The sequence below is a fragment of the Pteropus alecto genome, unplaced genomic scaffold (assembly GCF_000325575.1).
Source record: "Pteropus alecto unplaced genomic scaffold, ASM32557v1 scaffold239, whole genome shotgun sequence".
Taxonomy (NCBI): Eukaryota; Metazoa; Chordata; class Mammalia; order Chiroptera; family Pteropodidae; genus Pteropus; species Pteropus alecto.
The window spans coordinates 12,564,291-12,581,962 of record NW_006494613.1 but is presented as its reverse complement, the minus strand read 5'-3'; the positions used below and the strand labels follow the sequence as shown (position 1 = coordinate 12,581,962).

The 17,672-nt window shown below is 32.8% G+C and overlaps 1 protein-coding gene across 2 annotated transcripts in view; it reads right to left on the bottom strand.

The window, feature by feature from the left end:
* Nucleotides 1-17,672, bottom strand: part of CADM2 (cell adhesion molecule 2) — a 974,765-nt gene that overhangs the window by 101,040 nt on the left and 856,053 nt on the right. For both annotated transcript variants that reach the window (XM_006926238.1, XM_006926237.1), the window contains one exon: nucleotides 7,552-7,642. In XM_006926238.1, the coding sequence (XP_006926300.1) occupies nucleotides 7,552-7,642 (91 nt within the window). The remainder of the gene's footprint in view (nucleotides 1-7,551; nucleotides 7,643-17,672) is intronic.

Here is a 17,672-nt window from a genome sequence, read left to right as displayed (position 1 = left end):
AATATTCTATATTATATAATATGTAATTATATTAATTATATAAACTTAGAGCTAATTTCCCAATATTATACTTTTGAAAACATTTTAGAAGAAACTGACCATATGGCCTTTAACTTTTTATTAATTAATTGAGACAATTTTGTATCTCTCTAGATCTCAGAACACAATGAAAGAAACACATTCTAAATATTCCGTAATCTTCATATCTAGGGACTGCCACTGTGAGAGTACCTATATGATAAGGAGACCTTCATTATGTTTATTCTGCCAACATTTTGATGACATAATAAGCATAATATTTAACAAGAAAGACGTACTTTTGAAGAGTGTTTACTTTTAGGTTCTGCTTATTCTATTTAGTCTCTAAGGCTGCTGATTGTACTCATGCATTGATATTGCTTCGTATTTGGAATCTGTAGTCTTAAACTTCTCAAAGATATAAAAAATTAAGAATATAATATAATCGGCTTTAAAAAACAAATATATGTAACAATAATTATTATACACTTAACCATAAATCTAAGTAAAAATTATTTAGATATGCTTAGAAACTGTTTAGATAATATTTAGATATACTAACACAGGTTTGAGCTTATATAACTCATCATTTTTTATATCTTTTTGATTGAAAAATAGACTTTCCTAGTAGTTTATGAGAACTCTCTCATCATTACCAACTTTCCCAGGTTGTTGTGAAAAATCAGCAAGATTAGTTAACAGAAAACACTGGATAAACAAAAAAAAATATAACCATCAGTGTTGTTAAAATTTTAAAAATGAATGTGATCCCGATTCTACCATTTATCGACTGTGTGACTGGACAAAGCCATATTACCGCCACAAGACTAATTTTTTTTCCTCCATGAAATGGACATAATTATGAGTCTTTGTCAACTTTTTACAATAAGATAGTTGTGTGGTTTAAATAAGACCGTAACCATGAGTGAACTTGAAAATTTATGCCAAAACAAGGTTGTGTCATAGACCCTGGATTCTCAACCACTCATGAGCCATGACACTCAGTTCTGGTTGTTTAAGGCCTTCCAGATCTCCTGCTTTCGCTTTCTGTCAAAACTTGCTAACCATTTAGTTTCTTTCAGCCCAGCAGAACTGCTCTAGTCCTTTTCTCGGTTAGAAAAAAAAAAAGAGTGCAGCTCGCTGTCAGCATTCATTAAACAGCATGCGTAGGAATGCCCCATTTTCTAAGATATGAGATTTTCAATGATTGAACTACTAAAAGCAGAATGTATATATAAATAGAATGATGTAATTTGTTTCCAAAGACTATCAACATATTAGAGGAATGTGAAAATAATAATAAAAGCAAGATATTTCATGGCAAACTTTGAGAGTAAGGTTAGGACTGTAATTCACGAGTTATCTCAGGGTAAATACTGCAGCCTGCAGTGCCGCCTGTGAATATTCTCGTGGCAAACAGGAAAAGGGCTAGAGTGTAGCCTTTTTCACATTTGTTGAACCAAAACTCATGCTCTACCTCTTTTCAATCCTTTCCAATTGTTCTGAAAAGCTTTCTACCTAACACAATAAAATTACTGATCCTGTGGCTTGGGATGTTCCAGTTTCTCATTTCTAAATACTTTACATTTTATGGGGGTCATGCTCTTGCTCTTCCTCTAAGCAGATCACTACTACTATTTAACCTCAACTAAAATAGCCATATTGCTCTATCAGTTTTGCCATGACTTTAGCCTGCATTCCTTTGCTGTTCAAACATGTTTTTGAAAAACACTGACCATCATGCTAGAATGTGTTTATTCTACTTGTAACCTTGAATTTCAGAGTCATGAAAGAAATTTGAGATAATAACTCAGTTTGTAGGGTTGTCATAGTAGTCCAAATATCAGCATGTGTATTAAGCATATAATTAAGAGTTTAAAACTTGGTAAGATACACTGTATGCAATTCTTTGACAAAGTAATAATTTATCATAATCGTCATGGTTATTATTTTTTATGAAATTACATGGAGACAGAATATATGTGTATAATATATATAAAACATATACATTGCCATTAATCTTTAAAATAATTTGCTTACTAGATTTCATTTTCTTAATTTTCAGGAATAAAAAATACTTGATATACAAGAATGAAACCTAATGTAAACTATAGGGTTTGAGGTGATAATGATGAGTCCCTAAATAACGATAGGTCCATGGGTTCATTGTCTGTAATAACTGTACCCTGCTTTGTGGCATGTGAAGAGTGGAGAAGAATGTGCATGTGTAGAGACGGTGATATACGAGAACTCTCTGTATTTCTCATTCAATTTCACACCGAAACTAAAATTGCTGTAAAAAAATAAGATATGTCAATTTTAAAAAAATGGCATGGTTAAGTGACTTGCTCAAGACCTCTCAGGCCACAGATATACACAGATTTATAATTCAAACCTAGTTTTGTATATTTCTCTTTCTAATACATCGCACAACTTTTTGTTCCCCAGAGCATGACAGCTTAGGCATTAGATTTGAAATTAAACAAAGACCTGATAATTAATTAGATGGCTTTCTATCATTAGATGGCAGATAAAAAACAAATATTGTACAATTAACATCTGTTACGCATTAGGTCAAATCATATGCATTGCTATTATTGTAGAACGATATACTTTTTAAGTTCATACTTGGTCAGGTTTTGACCTAAATTATTTTACTCTGGATGATAACTTGCCTTCTTAAATTCTTGGTTTGTTTGGTCATTTCTTCTGCCTGTGTTTGGATAATATTACAATTAGTAAATAACATGTTATTTGCAAATGGGTACATATTAGGTTGAGAAAACTGACTTGATATAAAACTGTTTTGCCTTTCTTTGAATCTCATTTATTAATCTCTATTGTGCTAGTAGGAAAATCCATTAGTAAGTTCTTAGATTTCTTCTTAAATTCTTGATAATTCCAAAAATGGATGTGTAACTGCTGCTCTAAAATACTTCACTAGTTGTTATATGATATGTGATCTATCTTCTTAAAGATTAAAATCTTTCTTGTACAGAATAGAGATCTATACAATTATGTATACTAAATTAATGCCAAGAACATGAGGAAAATTGTCATTACCAGAAAATAAAATAGTAAGTACAACATAAATATCATTCTGTATACACAGAAAAATGTATTAATACCTACAATTATTTTCTTTCCTAGAATAAATGCCAAATGCACATTTAACTGAAAATGCCCCCACTGTTTTTGCTGAAGTATATTTAAAAAGTATTAAACATTTGATTTATCAAAATAAATAATGATTCTTTTAGTTATAGCATGTGGGGGGCAACCCCACACCTTTTAAGGGCATGATTTTAATATAATATAACAGCCTCCTCCCCCCACCCCACCTCCCTAATCTCTCTCTTCTTCTATAAATGGAGAATGCTGCTGCCTGAAAGCTGTCTGGGAATTCAGCCAAAGAAAGAAGAAGGTTGCAAAAACTCTGGGGACTTTAAAGAAAAGTGGTTGGCATTAGCTTGATCCTCACTTTAAACTAAAATTAAAACAATAGACAAGACATGTACAGTAATCTCTCTTTTAAGGAAAGAATAGAATGCCTTTATAGTAATGTCGAGTGGAACAATTTGGTCCTGGCCCAAGTTATGCAGCTGTTCCACAGGAAAACAGCAAAAGGCTTCAGTCCAAAGCAGGCAAATAAGGCATGATTGTTCATAAACAGTCGCTGGGGCCTTCACATTTAGAACAAAGAAAACAGCATTAGCATACAGGATGGCAGGTTAGGGACATGAGTCTCAGCACAAGTTGAGCCACACTATCATTTGTGATTTATAAAATAATGATGTTATTTTGTTTATTACCAATACGCTTAATAACCATGAGTAACTCATTCTTGTGGAAATTATAAATTGTGCAAACATTTTTAAAGAAACAATAAAGACCTAGTCAAGGATTAAAGATATTAAGTCAGCTACAAGATACAAAGGAATCATATATCCATTATCCATTTCTGCTTCCTATCTGTTCATTAAAAGTGGATCAGGTAAATAGAAAGGTAATAGAAATTAAGTGTTTTGAGCCAACCAGAAGCTAAGCCACAGTGTTGCTTTTCAGTGGTTCCAAAATATGAAAATGGGGAATCAGGTGTAATAGCTCCAAAATAATGGAGTAAATTAGGAAACTCGAACCTATTGGGCAGTAAAATAGGAAACTCGAACCTTCCCACTGGGTTTATGTGATATCACATTCTTCATGTTTACTCCCATTCTTTATAGGCTTTTTGATCTTATCTTAACATATAAATAGTTCTATTATTATTATTATTATATTTTAAAACTTCTGTTTGACCTAAATTCCTTTTTTCATTCCTCATCTCTTTTTTTTGATCCATTTTCTGATATGCATGGTCTTTTTTCATTATCTTTGCTACCCCACCGCCTTCTAATTGCCTGATTAATTCATTACAATATGCCTTCTGTTCTCTCTGCTCTAGTGAGACTGTTTTCTTTATGATCAGTAAGTTTTTCTTCTGGGAAAATTCATTGATTTTTCTTTTAGTCTTTCCTTGTTTTTTATCTTATTTTCCTTATCTGGCACTGTTAAAGATATAATATAAGGAGAGGTTAGAAATTAGACTATCTTTAAAGAGGTTAATGTCTACATTTATTGGAAATAGTAGTTACTTTGAAAATGCAAAAAAGAAAATTATTAGGAAGAACATAGGAAAACCAGTGGTCTAAAGGCAATACGGAATCAAAATTGATTATACTTTTAATGTTAATGACCTGGCAGTCTACAAGGAATGAAAATGGTAAAAAGCTAGTTGGGAATGAGGATACAATACAATAAAGTAAGTTAATACACATTTACTTGTGGACCATAGCATATAGGTTACAACATTGGATAAACAAGAATAAAGACAGAATTTAATGACCATTTTAGCCCTCATGGAACTTCTGAGTTAATTGTCGGAAGATACTGTACTTAAGAATTTTTTTTTTTTATAAACTCAAACTAGATACGGTCAGTTTGGTAAGAATTTGGCAAGTTTTGAGAAAGGGGCTAATTATAGAAAAAAGTTTGATAAAAGAGGATTGCAAGAGTAAAATATGTCTTGAGATTAGCTACTTCTTCACCTTCAAGCATCCATGAGTTCAATTTCAGTGCTGAACATTATTATAGGACCCATCTGAGTTTATCAGGATTGACTTGGGCTAACATAAGTGGGAATTTAGACTCAGCAATTGAAGTAACAGAAAATAGCTGAAAGAATGTAAACTTTGAGCAATGATTAAACTGAGTTTAAATCCTAATTCATCCACTTTCAATATGAGTGAATAAGAAAAATTTGGTTTACATTGCTGAGCTTTAGTTTTCTCTTCTGCAAAATAAGAAGACTTTTCGTGTTTCCTTTACCTATTTGCAAAATGATATTAATCAGGATCCTTCTGAGAAAGGAGATACTTCCTATAGTTAAACTTCCAGAACTTTTGTATTTTCAAATTAGTTAATTAATTAATAAGAGATTATTATACTTTTTGGTCATTTATAGTGCAGATCATTACATATCTAAGTCCAAGTTTATTTCCAGATAGCTGGAACAGAGACCGATAATTAGGCACATCTATTCAACCATATCTCAGCTTACGGAAATGGACTACTTAAATATCTAATTACTTAGACATCACAATCTAATTTCTCACAAAAATAAAATGCTGTTTCTACTGTTTGGAGTGGATATGAAATCAAAGAGTAGATCATTGAAGATAATCAGTTGCTATTTGAGTAGGGATGTCTACATATATATTTTCAAGTGTTCTATATATTATATTTCCCATTATCACCTTATTTAGTTATTTAAGTTGCCCAAATGTACGCATGTGTACTTTAGGGCAGCACTAAGGAGAGAAAATGAAAGCAAAATTTGCTATGCCCTGATTCTGATCATGTTCCTCCATATCCCCATATGTTGATCCCTGAGGTTATAAGAAAAAACAAAAAGAAAAATAAAAACAGAAGCAAAAAAAAAAAAAAAAAGAGAAAGACAGACAGAATTGGAAAATAAGTGAAAGGAACAGGAGTAGCGATGGAAGGGAAAGTTAGAAACAGGTTCTGGTGTTAGGGACAGAGAATCAGAAGTAAAGAAAGTAGGATTTAAGTATGTCTAAAGCTTACTAGAGTCTATCATACGTCATTCCCTAGTTAAAGTACTGCAATTGTAGTCAAAAGCTCTTGCTGAAACTTTAATTCTAAAATGTACTGTCAAATTCAGATAGCAAACTGCAGTTGGAAAATGTTTTCTCTAGCAATTTAATCTTATCAGAAGGTAAGAATTATTAAAATAAATTATGAAGGATATATACAGAAATACTACTAAAAATATTTTCTTTTCAAAGTTTAAAATTATCTAAATGTTTCTTAAAATATAGAAGAAAATAATGCACTAATTCAAAATATGCTCTTTAAATCTGTATTTTTATATCTCTAGAAAATAATTATTGGAAGAAAGCAGTTTTAAAATATCAAACTGTGATAGTAAACTTGCTTTGTGTCTTAAAAAGTATAATGCGATACAACTGAAGAAGCTAAAGTTTCAAACTTCTGTCTTAAAATTCTTTTAGACAAATTCCTCATGAAATAATATGAAATCTACACTAAATAACAAATATTATTTTAAAATTTTTTAGTAATTTAACTTGATTTGTATAGACGCTATATCCCATATAATTATATGCAGAGAATAATTAAGTCCCTCTTATTAAATTTTAAACATAAATGCAAATCAATATGGAGGCTTTTTAAAAATCAAATAAATTATTAAGCTAAATTTAGAGTATTACTATCTTAAAATGATCAAATGGCTTTCAAATAGTCTTTGAATAATCCATATTTGGATAATCTATACTGATTTGATTTTTGTATAAAAACTAGAGTTAGCTGTGTGTTAACGCAAAATATTAAAAAGCATAATTTTAGAGTTGAAGTGATGTTAGAACTCGTAAATTTCATAATGCATAACTATGCAATTGAAAACATTGAGCTTTCATTCATATTACCTCCAAGCCTATGACATTCACAAATTATGTTTCATGGGAGCTGCTATATAAGAAATACAGAGTTGATTTTCCTTATTATGAAAATAATTTTCTTTATAACTTTAAAACTTGGGCATATTTTGAGGATGCTTTAATATTTTCAAAGTTTTTCATGAGAGAACCAAGTTCAGCAATGTGTAACTTCTATCAATCTGATGATGTAAACAGTGACTGATTAAGCCTATACTCCTTTCAGGTTGAAATATGTTACTGGGGAGAAAAAAAAAATCACAGCTGGAAACCTTCCCAGAAACTTCACTAGATGACAAAGTAAAAGAACAATCTTCCACAGACATTTAATGAAGACATGGTTCAGGGATTTTCTATTCTAGAGTTCATTTTGCCCACCAAAGAAAGACAAAAATAACAACAACAATAACAACAACAACGACAACAACAAAAACAGTGGATTTCTGCAGTTAAAGCCTGCAATCAAAGTAGAATGGAAGAAAAAGTGAAAAATTTCATTGCTCATTAAATCACTTACAGTGGTTTTCCTTTGGATTCACAAGTCAAAATTAAAGGCTGTCCTTCTTGTGGAAAAGGAGTGGATGGTATAATCTTAACTGATGGTGTATCTAGAAAAAAATAAAAAGGTCATTAAACACATATAAAACGACATATTTAGTAATCATACATTATGTTGTTTCATGCTATTTCTTATAATTGTGTCTATTTATAAGGGATTTCTTAGATTTGATGAAACAGAGTATGTAATTTTAAGAAGCTACCATCCTGTCCATGAAAAGCTAACAAAAATATCTGAATATTTTATGAGCACCACTGTTGTGTTATTTCTGAAATCTGAATTTAAAAGTGAAATTGCAAAAAGTGGTTCAGATGAATATCAAGCATTTCATACAATTGTTTCTTCAACTATTTATAGATAGCTATGAATACTATTATTATGGACTGAATGCATTTATGTGCATTTGAATAACAACACTTTCATTGTTGCAGGAATACCAGAAATTCATAATAGGGAATGCACAAAGAACTAGAGATCAACTACTGTCTCACTAGCATTATGCAGAATCTTTTTGAAAATGCAGTAATGCAGCACTTAGCATGTTACTTGCTCTAGAGTTAGTAAATTGTTTAAAATAATTACTTATAATATTACTAAAAGTTAATATTTTATTATATATGCCACAACTACAATATAATTGTTATAAAATTATTTCCATTTAGCAATAAAATCATCCCTAGTGGAAAAAGATTCAAGAATACTTTAAGACATTTATATTTATGACTTTGTGCCATGTAATATTCTTTAAGAAACACAAAGATACATATTTCATAGAAGAAATGGAAATTAAGCTATAGAAAGGAGACAGTGTAAACACTCTCATTTCTTTATGAGACTTTACTAGTCCTGGCATTGTGTGTCCCACAGTCAACATGCAATTGTCTTTTCCTATCTCCACAATGAACAAAACAGGCTCTGCGCTCTCCTGATAGCCACAATTATTCTCATCCTTTCCTTAGTGGTGATGGAATAACTGAACTACCCTAGGGTTATACTCACTCTCTGATTTTGAAGTCAATCAAATAAGTATAAATCAACTGTGTAATTTTTATCTTAGTTCTTATTTCAGGAAAATATTATTCAGATTTCTTACATATAGAACAATAAAGTATGAACCTGTGGAAGATCTATCATACTTAAAAAAAAAAAAATTCTAGTTTTCAAATGCATTCTACTAAATCCTTTAAACAAGAAAATATATTAAGATAATCAGCAATATCCAGGTTACAAATAGGCATTCCATAGACATCATGATAAATAATTGCAGTGCAAAATTACCCAGGAAGAAAAACTAATTTGAAATAATGTGGCACATCTCCATCACATGTTTTTTTTTTTTTTTTAACTAGTAGAATAGTTCGAGGATTTAAATACTCTTCATTCATTTTTTTTCTATTATCATTAACACGGTTATTAGTCAGATAATCATATTTTGTTTTCAAAGCAGAACATTTTCTGAAGTGAAGGAAAAATACTAATAATTATGGTAACAGATGTGAACCAAATTAATTCTGAGCAAAATGAGGTGATGGCTTTTTGAAATTTAAACATATGTACATAAAGCAAAATTTAATTTTCTCCTGACATATAAAACAATATACAGAGAAAATGGTTGCAGAAGATCAAAAAAATGTGATTCTGGGAAAGAAATTTGTGTTAAGTTCAGTGTCTGTGATGGTTAATTTTATGTGTCAACTTGATTACACCATGAGATGCCCAGATATTTGGCCAAACATTATACTAAGTGTTTCTGTGAGAGTGTTTTTTGGAGGAAATTGGTAGACTAAGGAAAGCAGATTTCTTATATTGTGAGTGGGCCTCATCGAATCAGTTGAAGGCTTGAATAAAGCCAAAAGGCTGACCCTCCTTCAGGTAGGAGAGGATTCTTCCTATCTGATGGCCTAGAGGTTGGAAGATCGTTTTTTTGTTTGTTTGTTTGTTTTTCCTGCCTTTATACTTGAACTAATACATCTGCTCTTCCTGGGTCTTGATCCTGCTGGCCTTCAAACTGAAACTACATCAGTTCTGGTTCTCAGGTTTTTGGACTCAGAATGACACTAAATCATTGGTTCTTCTAGTCTCTAGCTTGCAAACTCAGCCTGAAGATCTAATACTTGCCAATCTCCATAATTGTGTGTAACAATTACTTATTGTGTGTGTGCGCGCGTGTGTGTGTCCATTTATCCGATTAGTTCTGTTTCTCTGGAGAACTCTAACTAATACGAAATCCTAACAAACTAACCTTGATACATGTTTTTTGAGGGGTGATCTCAGGAAGCACTGAGAAGTAAAACAGAAGTGGGACAGAAGAAAAGAAAAAGTATGTTACTGAGTAGATTGCAACATGGGCAACTAGGTTTCAATCCTGCTCTGGAATTGTGAAACAAGGAAGGGCATGAGTCAGAGTAATGTTACTTGGTGGGTGAGGGACAGGACTTTTTAGCGAATATTTACCAATTCTCATTAGAGTTTGGTTGAGCTTTGCTCTGGAAGGGGAGTGTTATTTTCCTGGCACTCCTGATCTACTCAGTGTATAGAAATGGTGTATGTCAAATACATATCGGGAAATATCTATTTCAATAAAGTAAAATATATAGTGGCGGGTAGCTGTTAGAGGAAAACAGAATATAGTCTTATTCCTCTTAGCTCTGCCCTTTTTAGTTTCAATAGTTTATGAGACGCGGAGATTTGTGTAACAAATGGCCCCCTGAAGCGTGGTTCAGCATTCGCTTTAGATCTGAAATACAGAATTCAATTATAAGCAAATACCAAAGCAAATTATATGCATAACATGTATTTCTATGAAACATTCGGGAAGACGACCAAATAACTTCTAAGTTACCAAAATCAAGGGATACAATACAATACTTTCATTTGACATCAGAATTAGTTAAAATGTTGATTAGACTCTGTTCCTAAGAATTGTCTTGGCTTGCCTAGGTTTTTCTAACATCTCTCCCCACTCCCCACTCCAACCCCACACACATATCTGATCCAACTCTTACATCTCTAAGTTACTGTCTCTCAGATTCTGTTGGGCTGTCTTCTTAAATTTCGTCTTTAAATATTGAGATCACCACGAAGCGGATTCGTAATCTGTTCTCAGATAATTCTCCAGATTTTTTCATCCAAAACCATCTTTTCAGTTTCTATCTTCTCACCAATCACTCTCAGGTTTATATCCTACAACAGTTCTGTGCCACAAGCTATACTTATTTACACACGGAAACTATTCGACGTGCCCACTTCAATATCTAAAAGACATGGCACATTTGATATGTCCAAACTGAACTCAAAGTCTCCAACCCTCTCCCACTACATTCCTCTTCCAGTAATCTCTAGTTTTATAGATACTACGAGCTGTATCCAGCTATGTACACCAGACACCTCCTGTTCCCTTATCTTTCTTAAATCAATCAACTAATTTCCAATTCTGGTTGATCTACCTCTTAAGTAATTTTCAAATCTCATTTCTTTTTTTATAGCTCCACAATCACTTTTTTATCTAGTTTGCTACATCAGTGAATGATCTCTCTTGTGTCAATTTTTCACCCTTCTAAATTCTAAAACTAGACAAAATTGTCTTTTTAAAACATCAATCTGATCACATCAATTATCTGGTTGAAATCTTGCATGGTTAATCTTTGCTTTTAGGTTTCAAAGCAAAATCATTAGTATATCCCTTAAGACCTACATGGTCTGTACAATTCTGTACTCTCTTGCCTTCTAACACTCAATTTCATTCTTTGAATTCTCCGTAAGTATACTTTCTTTTAGATCCTTTTATTACATATGTTTCATCTTGCCTTTCTATAAATTGTCTGAAATTCTCCATTTGGGGGATTCTTTGCTTATTTAACTCTTTTAAATCTTAACTCAAATGTTATTTGCTAAGGGAAATCTTTCATTACCCTAAAATTTGTTCAGATACCTCTGCTACATGTTCTCTTTTACTCTTGTGCAATTTTCAAATAGTCGCTGCTGTATCTTTAGTGTTTGCATAATGTTTTAGGCAAAATCTGCACTTAATAGACAAATTATTAAATAAATTAACACACTAAAATTTTTATATATCTTCTTATCAGTTTGTTTTTTTTTTTTTCTGAAACACTTAATAAAAGTTTAATTGAAATTTGTTGGAGCCTGTTGTATGTAAAATTAACCTTAAATATTCATGTAATAAACCTTAAAGATTGACTTTTACTCTTAGCTCATATTTAGTTTAATTATATGTCTATTGCTGACTTTCTTTCTAGTACAGATTTTCTGCATTGGATAACATTAGATAACAACTTTCAATGATTATGAAATGGAAATTTTTTTTTAATGGAAATATCACATATGTAAACTACTTTTCTCTGATCATCTGATTTTGGCAGGTGAACTCAATTGGGATGACATTTATTCAAATATTCAGCCAAAATTCTAGTTCCATGAAATGTCAGCATTCTTCTTTAAACACACCATGTTAGCAATATACGCAAAATTACATTTTTTACCATATCAGATATTACAATAATATGATTTTTGCCCCCAATTTGATTCTATCTCAAATTATTTTGTTTAGTAACAAGAAGTAATTTGGGTTCAAACAGATTTTTAATTAATGATAAAGATCTTTGTTATTCTTCTTATTTTATTTTCATTACTCATTTTATTTTATGTATAAAGGTGTTATTTGAACACTTCCTTAGGATAAAATTAGGATAAAATTATTTTACTGAAATATCAATGACATTCTAGAAATAATATCTTTAAATTGGTATAGAAATACTATACTTAGTTATCTCAGGCAAGAAAAGACTAAATAAAAATTGTAATCATCTAAAAAGCTGAGTCAATGTTAAGTCTTCAATTTCTAGGATTTCTTAAAAATATGTATATTATTTTAATAATTGAAACCATGTAAACATATTTTTATGTATTATTTTGTTACATATGAAAATAAATGAGGAATTTTTCAGTAATGGCACAATGTACAATAGATAATAAGATAATAATTTTATAAAATAATCTTGAATTTATGCATATATTATGCTATCAATCTTTACTAATGAGTAGAAATGAGAATGTAAATAATGTATAATCCAAATTTTTTATTGTATCTTCACCATGTTATCTATTAAAATTTATAAAAACGTTTTTTCCATGTCTATATTTCTTATTTATAGTTTTTCTACTTGTCTGTAGTTTTTCATTTCAAACATATTTCAAAAAATTGAAAATATATTTTTTAACTAAATTTTACTTAAATAGTAATTCCATGCTTGCTTTGGAAATATTTTATTTCCCAGTCTAGGTGCAATATGAGTTGCATTTCACTTGCTCTACTTCATCACAGAAGAGAATGACAGCTTTTATATATCTTCGTATCATTAGTTTGGTACATTAACTCTGAATTAAATTACTGATATAAGTTTGTATTATACCAATTAATGATAGTAAAATAAAGGGGGAGATGGATAGTAAAAACACATTATTATTACTGTTATTAATTTATCTTTGCTTTGTCTTGTATAGTAAACTCAGATTTTTGGGGAGAGGAGGGAACTAACAATTTCTGTCTGTTTTTAAATGTTTTCAAATAAGTCAACTTTACAACACCATATTTATTGAACATAAATTTATGTATATATAATATTTAATGTTTATAACATATATTTATATATATGAGTGACAGGGAACAGTAAATAATTAAGTTTAAATTATTTCAAAATACGGATGTATACTGTTATTATAAAAACACTGAACTTAGTAAAAAAATAAAATCCTTTGCATGGCTGCTTCATCTATCACATTTTGAGCATTTGAAATCTAAGATCTTAACCTGTTCAATTATGTTTCCAGATGCCAACAAAATACCTGATATGTTGTAAGTGGTCTATAAATTTTGGACAAATAAATGAATGAACTACTTTCTATTTCTCTCAAAATGTGAGCAAATAAGAAAGTTTCACACAGGCATATAAAAATAAAGATATACTCACCCACAGATAATTTTTCAGTACTTGATAGCAATCAAGCAAAATATGTAAATATTTTAAAAGCATAATATTTCCTATCTAAAGCTTTTGTAGGAAAAAATATTCCTTGTTCCTATCTTTAAAATTATTAAAATATGGAAGACAGTTCAAGATGGTATAGAAGGTAGAGGCTGTGCACAACTCCTCTTGTGACCACACCAAAATTATAACGAATCTACAGAGCAACCATCACTGGGAGTCGCCTGAGGTCTGGCTGAATAGAATTCCTACAACTATGGTCAAACATAAGAGGTCCTCGAACCTGTAGGAGGTGCAGAGGTGAAATGGCCTCGTCCCCAATCGCATGTTGCAATTGAGAACCAAGAGCATTATCTTGGCTGCAGAGCCCTTTCTCCCATCTGAGGAACAAGGGGTTCTGGTCCCACACTGGGCTCCCCAGCTCAGGGTTCCAGCATCAGGAAGAGAAGTTCCCACATCCTCTGGCTGTGAAAACCAGCAGAGACTGGCTGAGTGAGAGTGAGGACTGTGGTAGGTACAGATCTTCCTCTTAAGAGATCCACACTTGGACTTACTCGCTGACAGACACACTTGCTCTGCACTCCAGTGCTGGAGCAGCTGCTTGAGGAGTGCCACAGAGATACAGGGAGACACTGAGTGTTGGGCTTCAGGTTGAGGACTGGAGGGGTGACTTTCTCCCGGACAGAAGTGCTGGCAGTGTCCTTTGTTCCTTTGTTGAGCCATGCCTGCCTCCAGCGTGGGGACATAGGTGGTTGCCATATCTGAATCTCTATCAATCTGGATAACACAGGTTTCTCCACCCGGGTGATTCCCTGGAACCTTGCCTCAGCCAACTTATGGGTCCACCCAAGCCGCTTTCAGTGGTTTATTCCACACAAGTAGCCTGCTTTGGCTCTTGCTGCAGACTTTCCTGAAATCTCTCAAAGGCTCACAAAACCCAAAGAAGAAGCAAGTGGCCTTGGCGTGCCCTCTACCACATGCTGAGCAGCCCCAAGCTCTGCACTAACAACAGCGAGCCTTAGTTCTCTGCTTGGTCTCTCAAGGAACCTATAAGCCCAGCATGAGTGGCAGCCATGTGTGGATTGTTTGGTGACTCTTACCAGGTGGCCCCAGAGGTGCACAGGCTGTAGCTGAACTTGGCCTGCAGGACCCCTCCCAGGAGGCCCTGGGGATGGCAAACCCATTATCTGGCTTCAACCAAAGCCAGAGCCAGAGCACCTCCAAGGGCTGCATCTGAGGAGAATACATCCAAAGAACAGATTGGGCAGGCACCAGAGCTCTGCTAAAGCAAATCCTGCTCTGTAGATTCAGCCCCTCACCAGTCAAACCAATCAGCCCAAGGGTCAATCTCTCTCACTGACGTACAAACAGAAACCAAGGTTCAACTATAACAGGAGGACACATACAATCCATACAAGAGACGTATCTGGATTGTCTCGCTCAGGTGACCAGTGAAGACTGTGCCACTGGACCTCATAGGACATCTACTATATAAGGCCACTCTACTAAGACCAGGAGACTTAAGAACTCTACCGAATACATAGAAACAGACCCAGAGAAGTAGCCAGAATGGAGAGACAAAGAAACATGTCCTACATGAAAAAATAGAACAAAGCTCCAGAAAAAGAACTCAAAAGAAAAATGGAGACAAGCAATCTACCAGATGTTCAAAACTCTGGTTCTAAGGATGCTCAATGTACTTAGGGGAAGAGTAGATGAACTCAGTGAGAACTTTAACAAAGAGATAGATAACATAAAATCAGAGATAAAAACACAAAAGAGAACCAGTCAGAAATGAAGAATACAATATCTGAGATGAAGAGTACATTAGAGAGAATCAACAGCTTAGATGAAGTAGAGGATTGAATCAGTGATTTAGAGGATTGGGTAGCAGAGGACACCCAATCAGGACAGCAATAAGAAAAAAGATTCTAAAATATGAAAATAGTTTGTGGAGTCTCTGTGACAACATCAAGTATAACAATATTCTCATCGTAAGGGTATATGAAGGAGAAGAGAGAGAACAGAGAATTGAAAATTTATTGGAAGAAATTATGACAGAAAACTTCTCTAAAGAAGTTTTTAAAAAGTTTAAAGAAGTTATTAAAGAAATAGACATATAATCTCAAACAAGATGAACCCATCAGGCCCACACCAAGACACATAATTAAAAATGCCAAAGTTTAAAGACAGAGAATCTTAAAGGCAGCAAGAGAAAAGTAGTTAATTATCTGCAAGGAACCTCACATAAGACTGTCAGCAGATTTCTCAACAGAAACTTTGTAAGCCAGAAGGGCTTAACACAAAATATTCAAAGTAATGAAAACCCAGGACCTACAACCAAAATTAGTTTACCCAGCAAAGTTATCATTTAGGATCAAAGGACAGATAAAGAGCTTCCTAGACAAGAAAAAGCTAAAGGAGTTTGTCACCACCAAGCCAGTATTACAGGAAATGTTGGAGAGACATCTTTCAGAAGAAGAAGAAAAAAAGAATGTATCAAAAATAAGAATAAACTACGGCAATAACTACATATGTACAATAAGTACTTCAAATGAAAAAGGATTAAATGCTCCAATCAAAAGATAGGGTGACTGAGTGGATAAGAAAACAAGACTCTTACATAGCCTGACTATAAGAGACTGACATCATATTGAAAGACACACACAGATGGAAAATAAAGGGATGGAGAAAGATATTTTGTGATGGACCTAGAAGATATTGTGCTAAGTGGAATAAGTTAGATAAAGACAAATGCCATATGATTTTATATACATGTGTAATCTATTGGAAAAGAAGAAGTAAAACTCTCGTTATTTGCTGATGACATGATAGTATAGAGAACTTGAAAGATTCCACCAAAAAACTGTTAGAACTAATCAATGAATTTTGTAAAATAGTAGGATACAAAATTAATATTCAGAAGTCAGTGGCATTTTAATACACCAATGATGAACTTTTAGAAATATAAATTAAGAAAACAATTCCATTTATAATTGCATTGAAAACAATAAAATACCCTAGAATCAAATTAACCAAAGAGGTAAAAGACCCGTTGTCAAAAAATAATGTCAATGAAAAAGAAATTGAAGAAGATACAAATAAATGAAAGCATATACCATGCTCATGGATAAGAAGAATCAACATCATTAGAATGTCCATACTACCCAAAGTAATCTATAGATTCAATGCAATCCCTATCAAAATAACAATGGCATTTTTCAGAGAGCTAGAACAAATAATCTTAACAATTATACGGAACCATAAAAGACCCCAAATAGCCACGGCAATCTTGAGAAAGAAGAACAAAATTGGAGGTATCACACTACCTGATATTGAACTATACTACAAGTCTACAATAATTAAAACAGCATGGTACTTGCATAAAAGCATATACATTGATCAATGGAACAGAATAGAGAGCCGAGAAATAAATGTACACCTATACACTCACTTAATATATGACAAAGAAGGCAAGAATATAGAATGAGGTAAAGATAGTCTCTTCAATATATGGTGTGGAGAAAATTGAAGGTACATGCAAAAGAAGAAGAAGAAAAGAAGAAGAAGAAAAAAAGAAGAAGAAGAAGAAGAAGAAGAAGAAGAAGAAAGAGGAGGAGGGGAGGAGGAGGAGGAGGAGGAGGAGGAGGAGAAGGAGAAGAAAGAAAGAGAGAGAGAGAGAGAGAGAGAGTCCTTGACTGTGTTCAAGAAAGAATTCAAGTGCACACCAGAGTTAAAGACAAAACGAGTTTATTAGAGATGAAATAATGCTCCATAGACAGAACATGGTCTCCTCTCAAATACAGAATGAGAGAGACACTGAGTGTTTGAGGAATTCAGTTTATATGTGATTCTTAGTTTCTATGAATTATAGTTTAAAGCCTTTGTTTCCCTTTTTTTCCTTTTATGGACTGGGTATGCAATAAGAAAGACGAGTATGCAGTGTTAAAGGTGTGTTAGTAATCTCAGACTTTGTTATGTAGGATACTGAAGTTTGGCCTTAGGGGATGAATAGTTGGGTTTGTTTTTCTGTTTTCCTTTCACTGTATGGGTAAATAGTTTGTTAGTCGGCAGGAC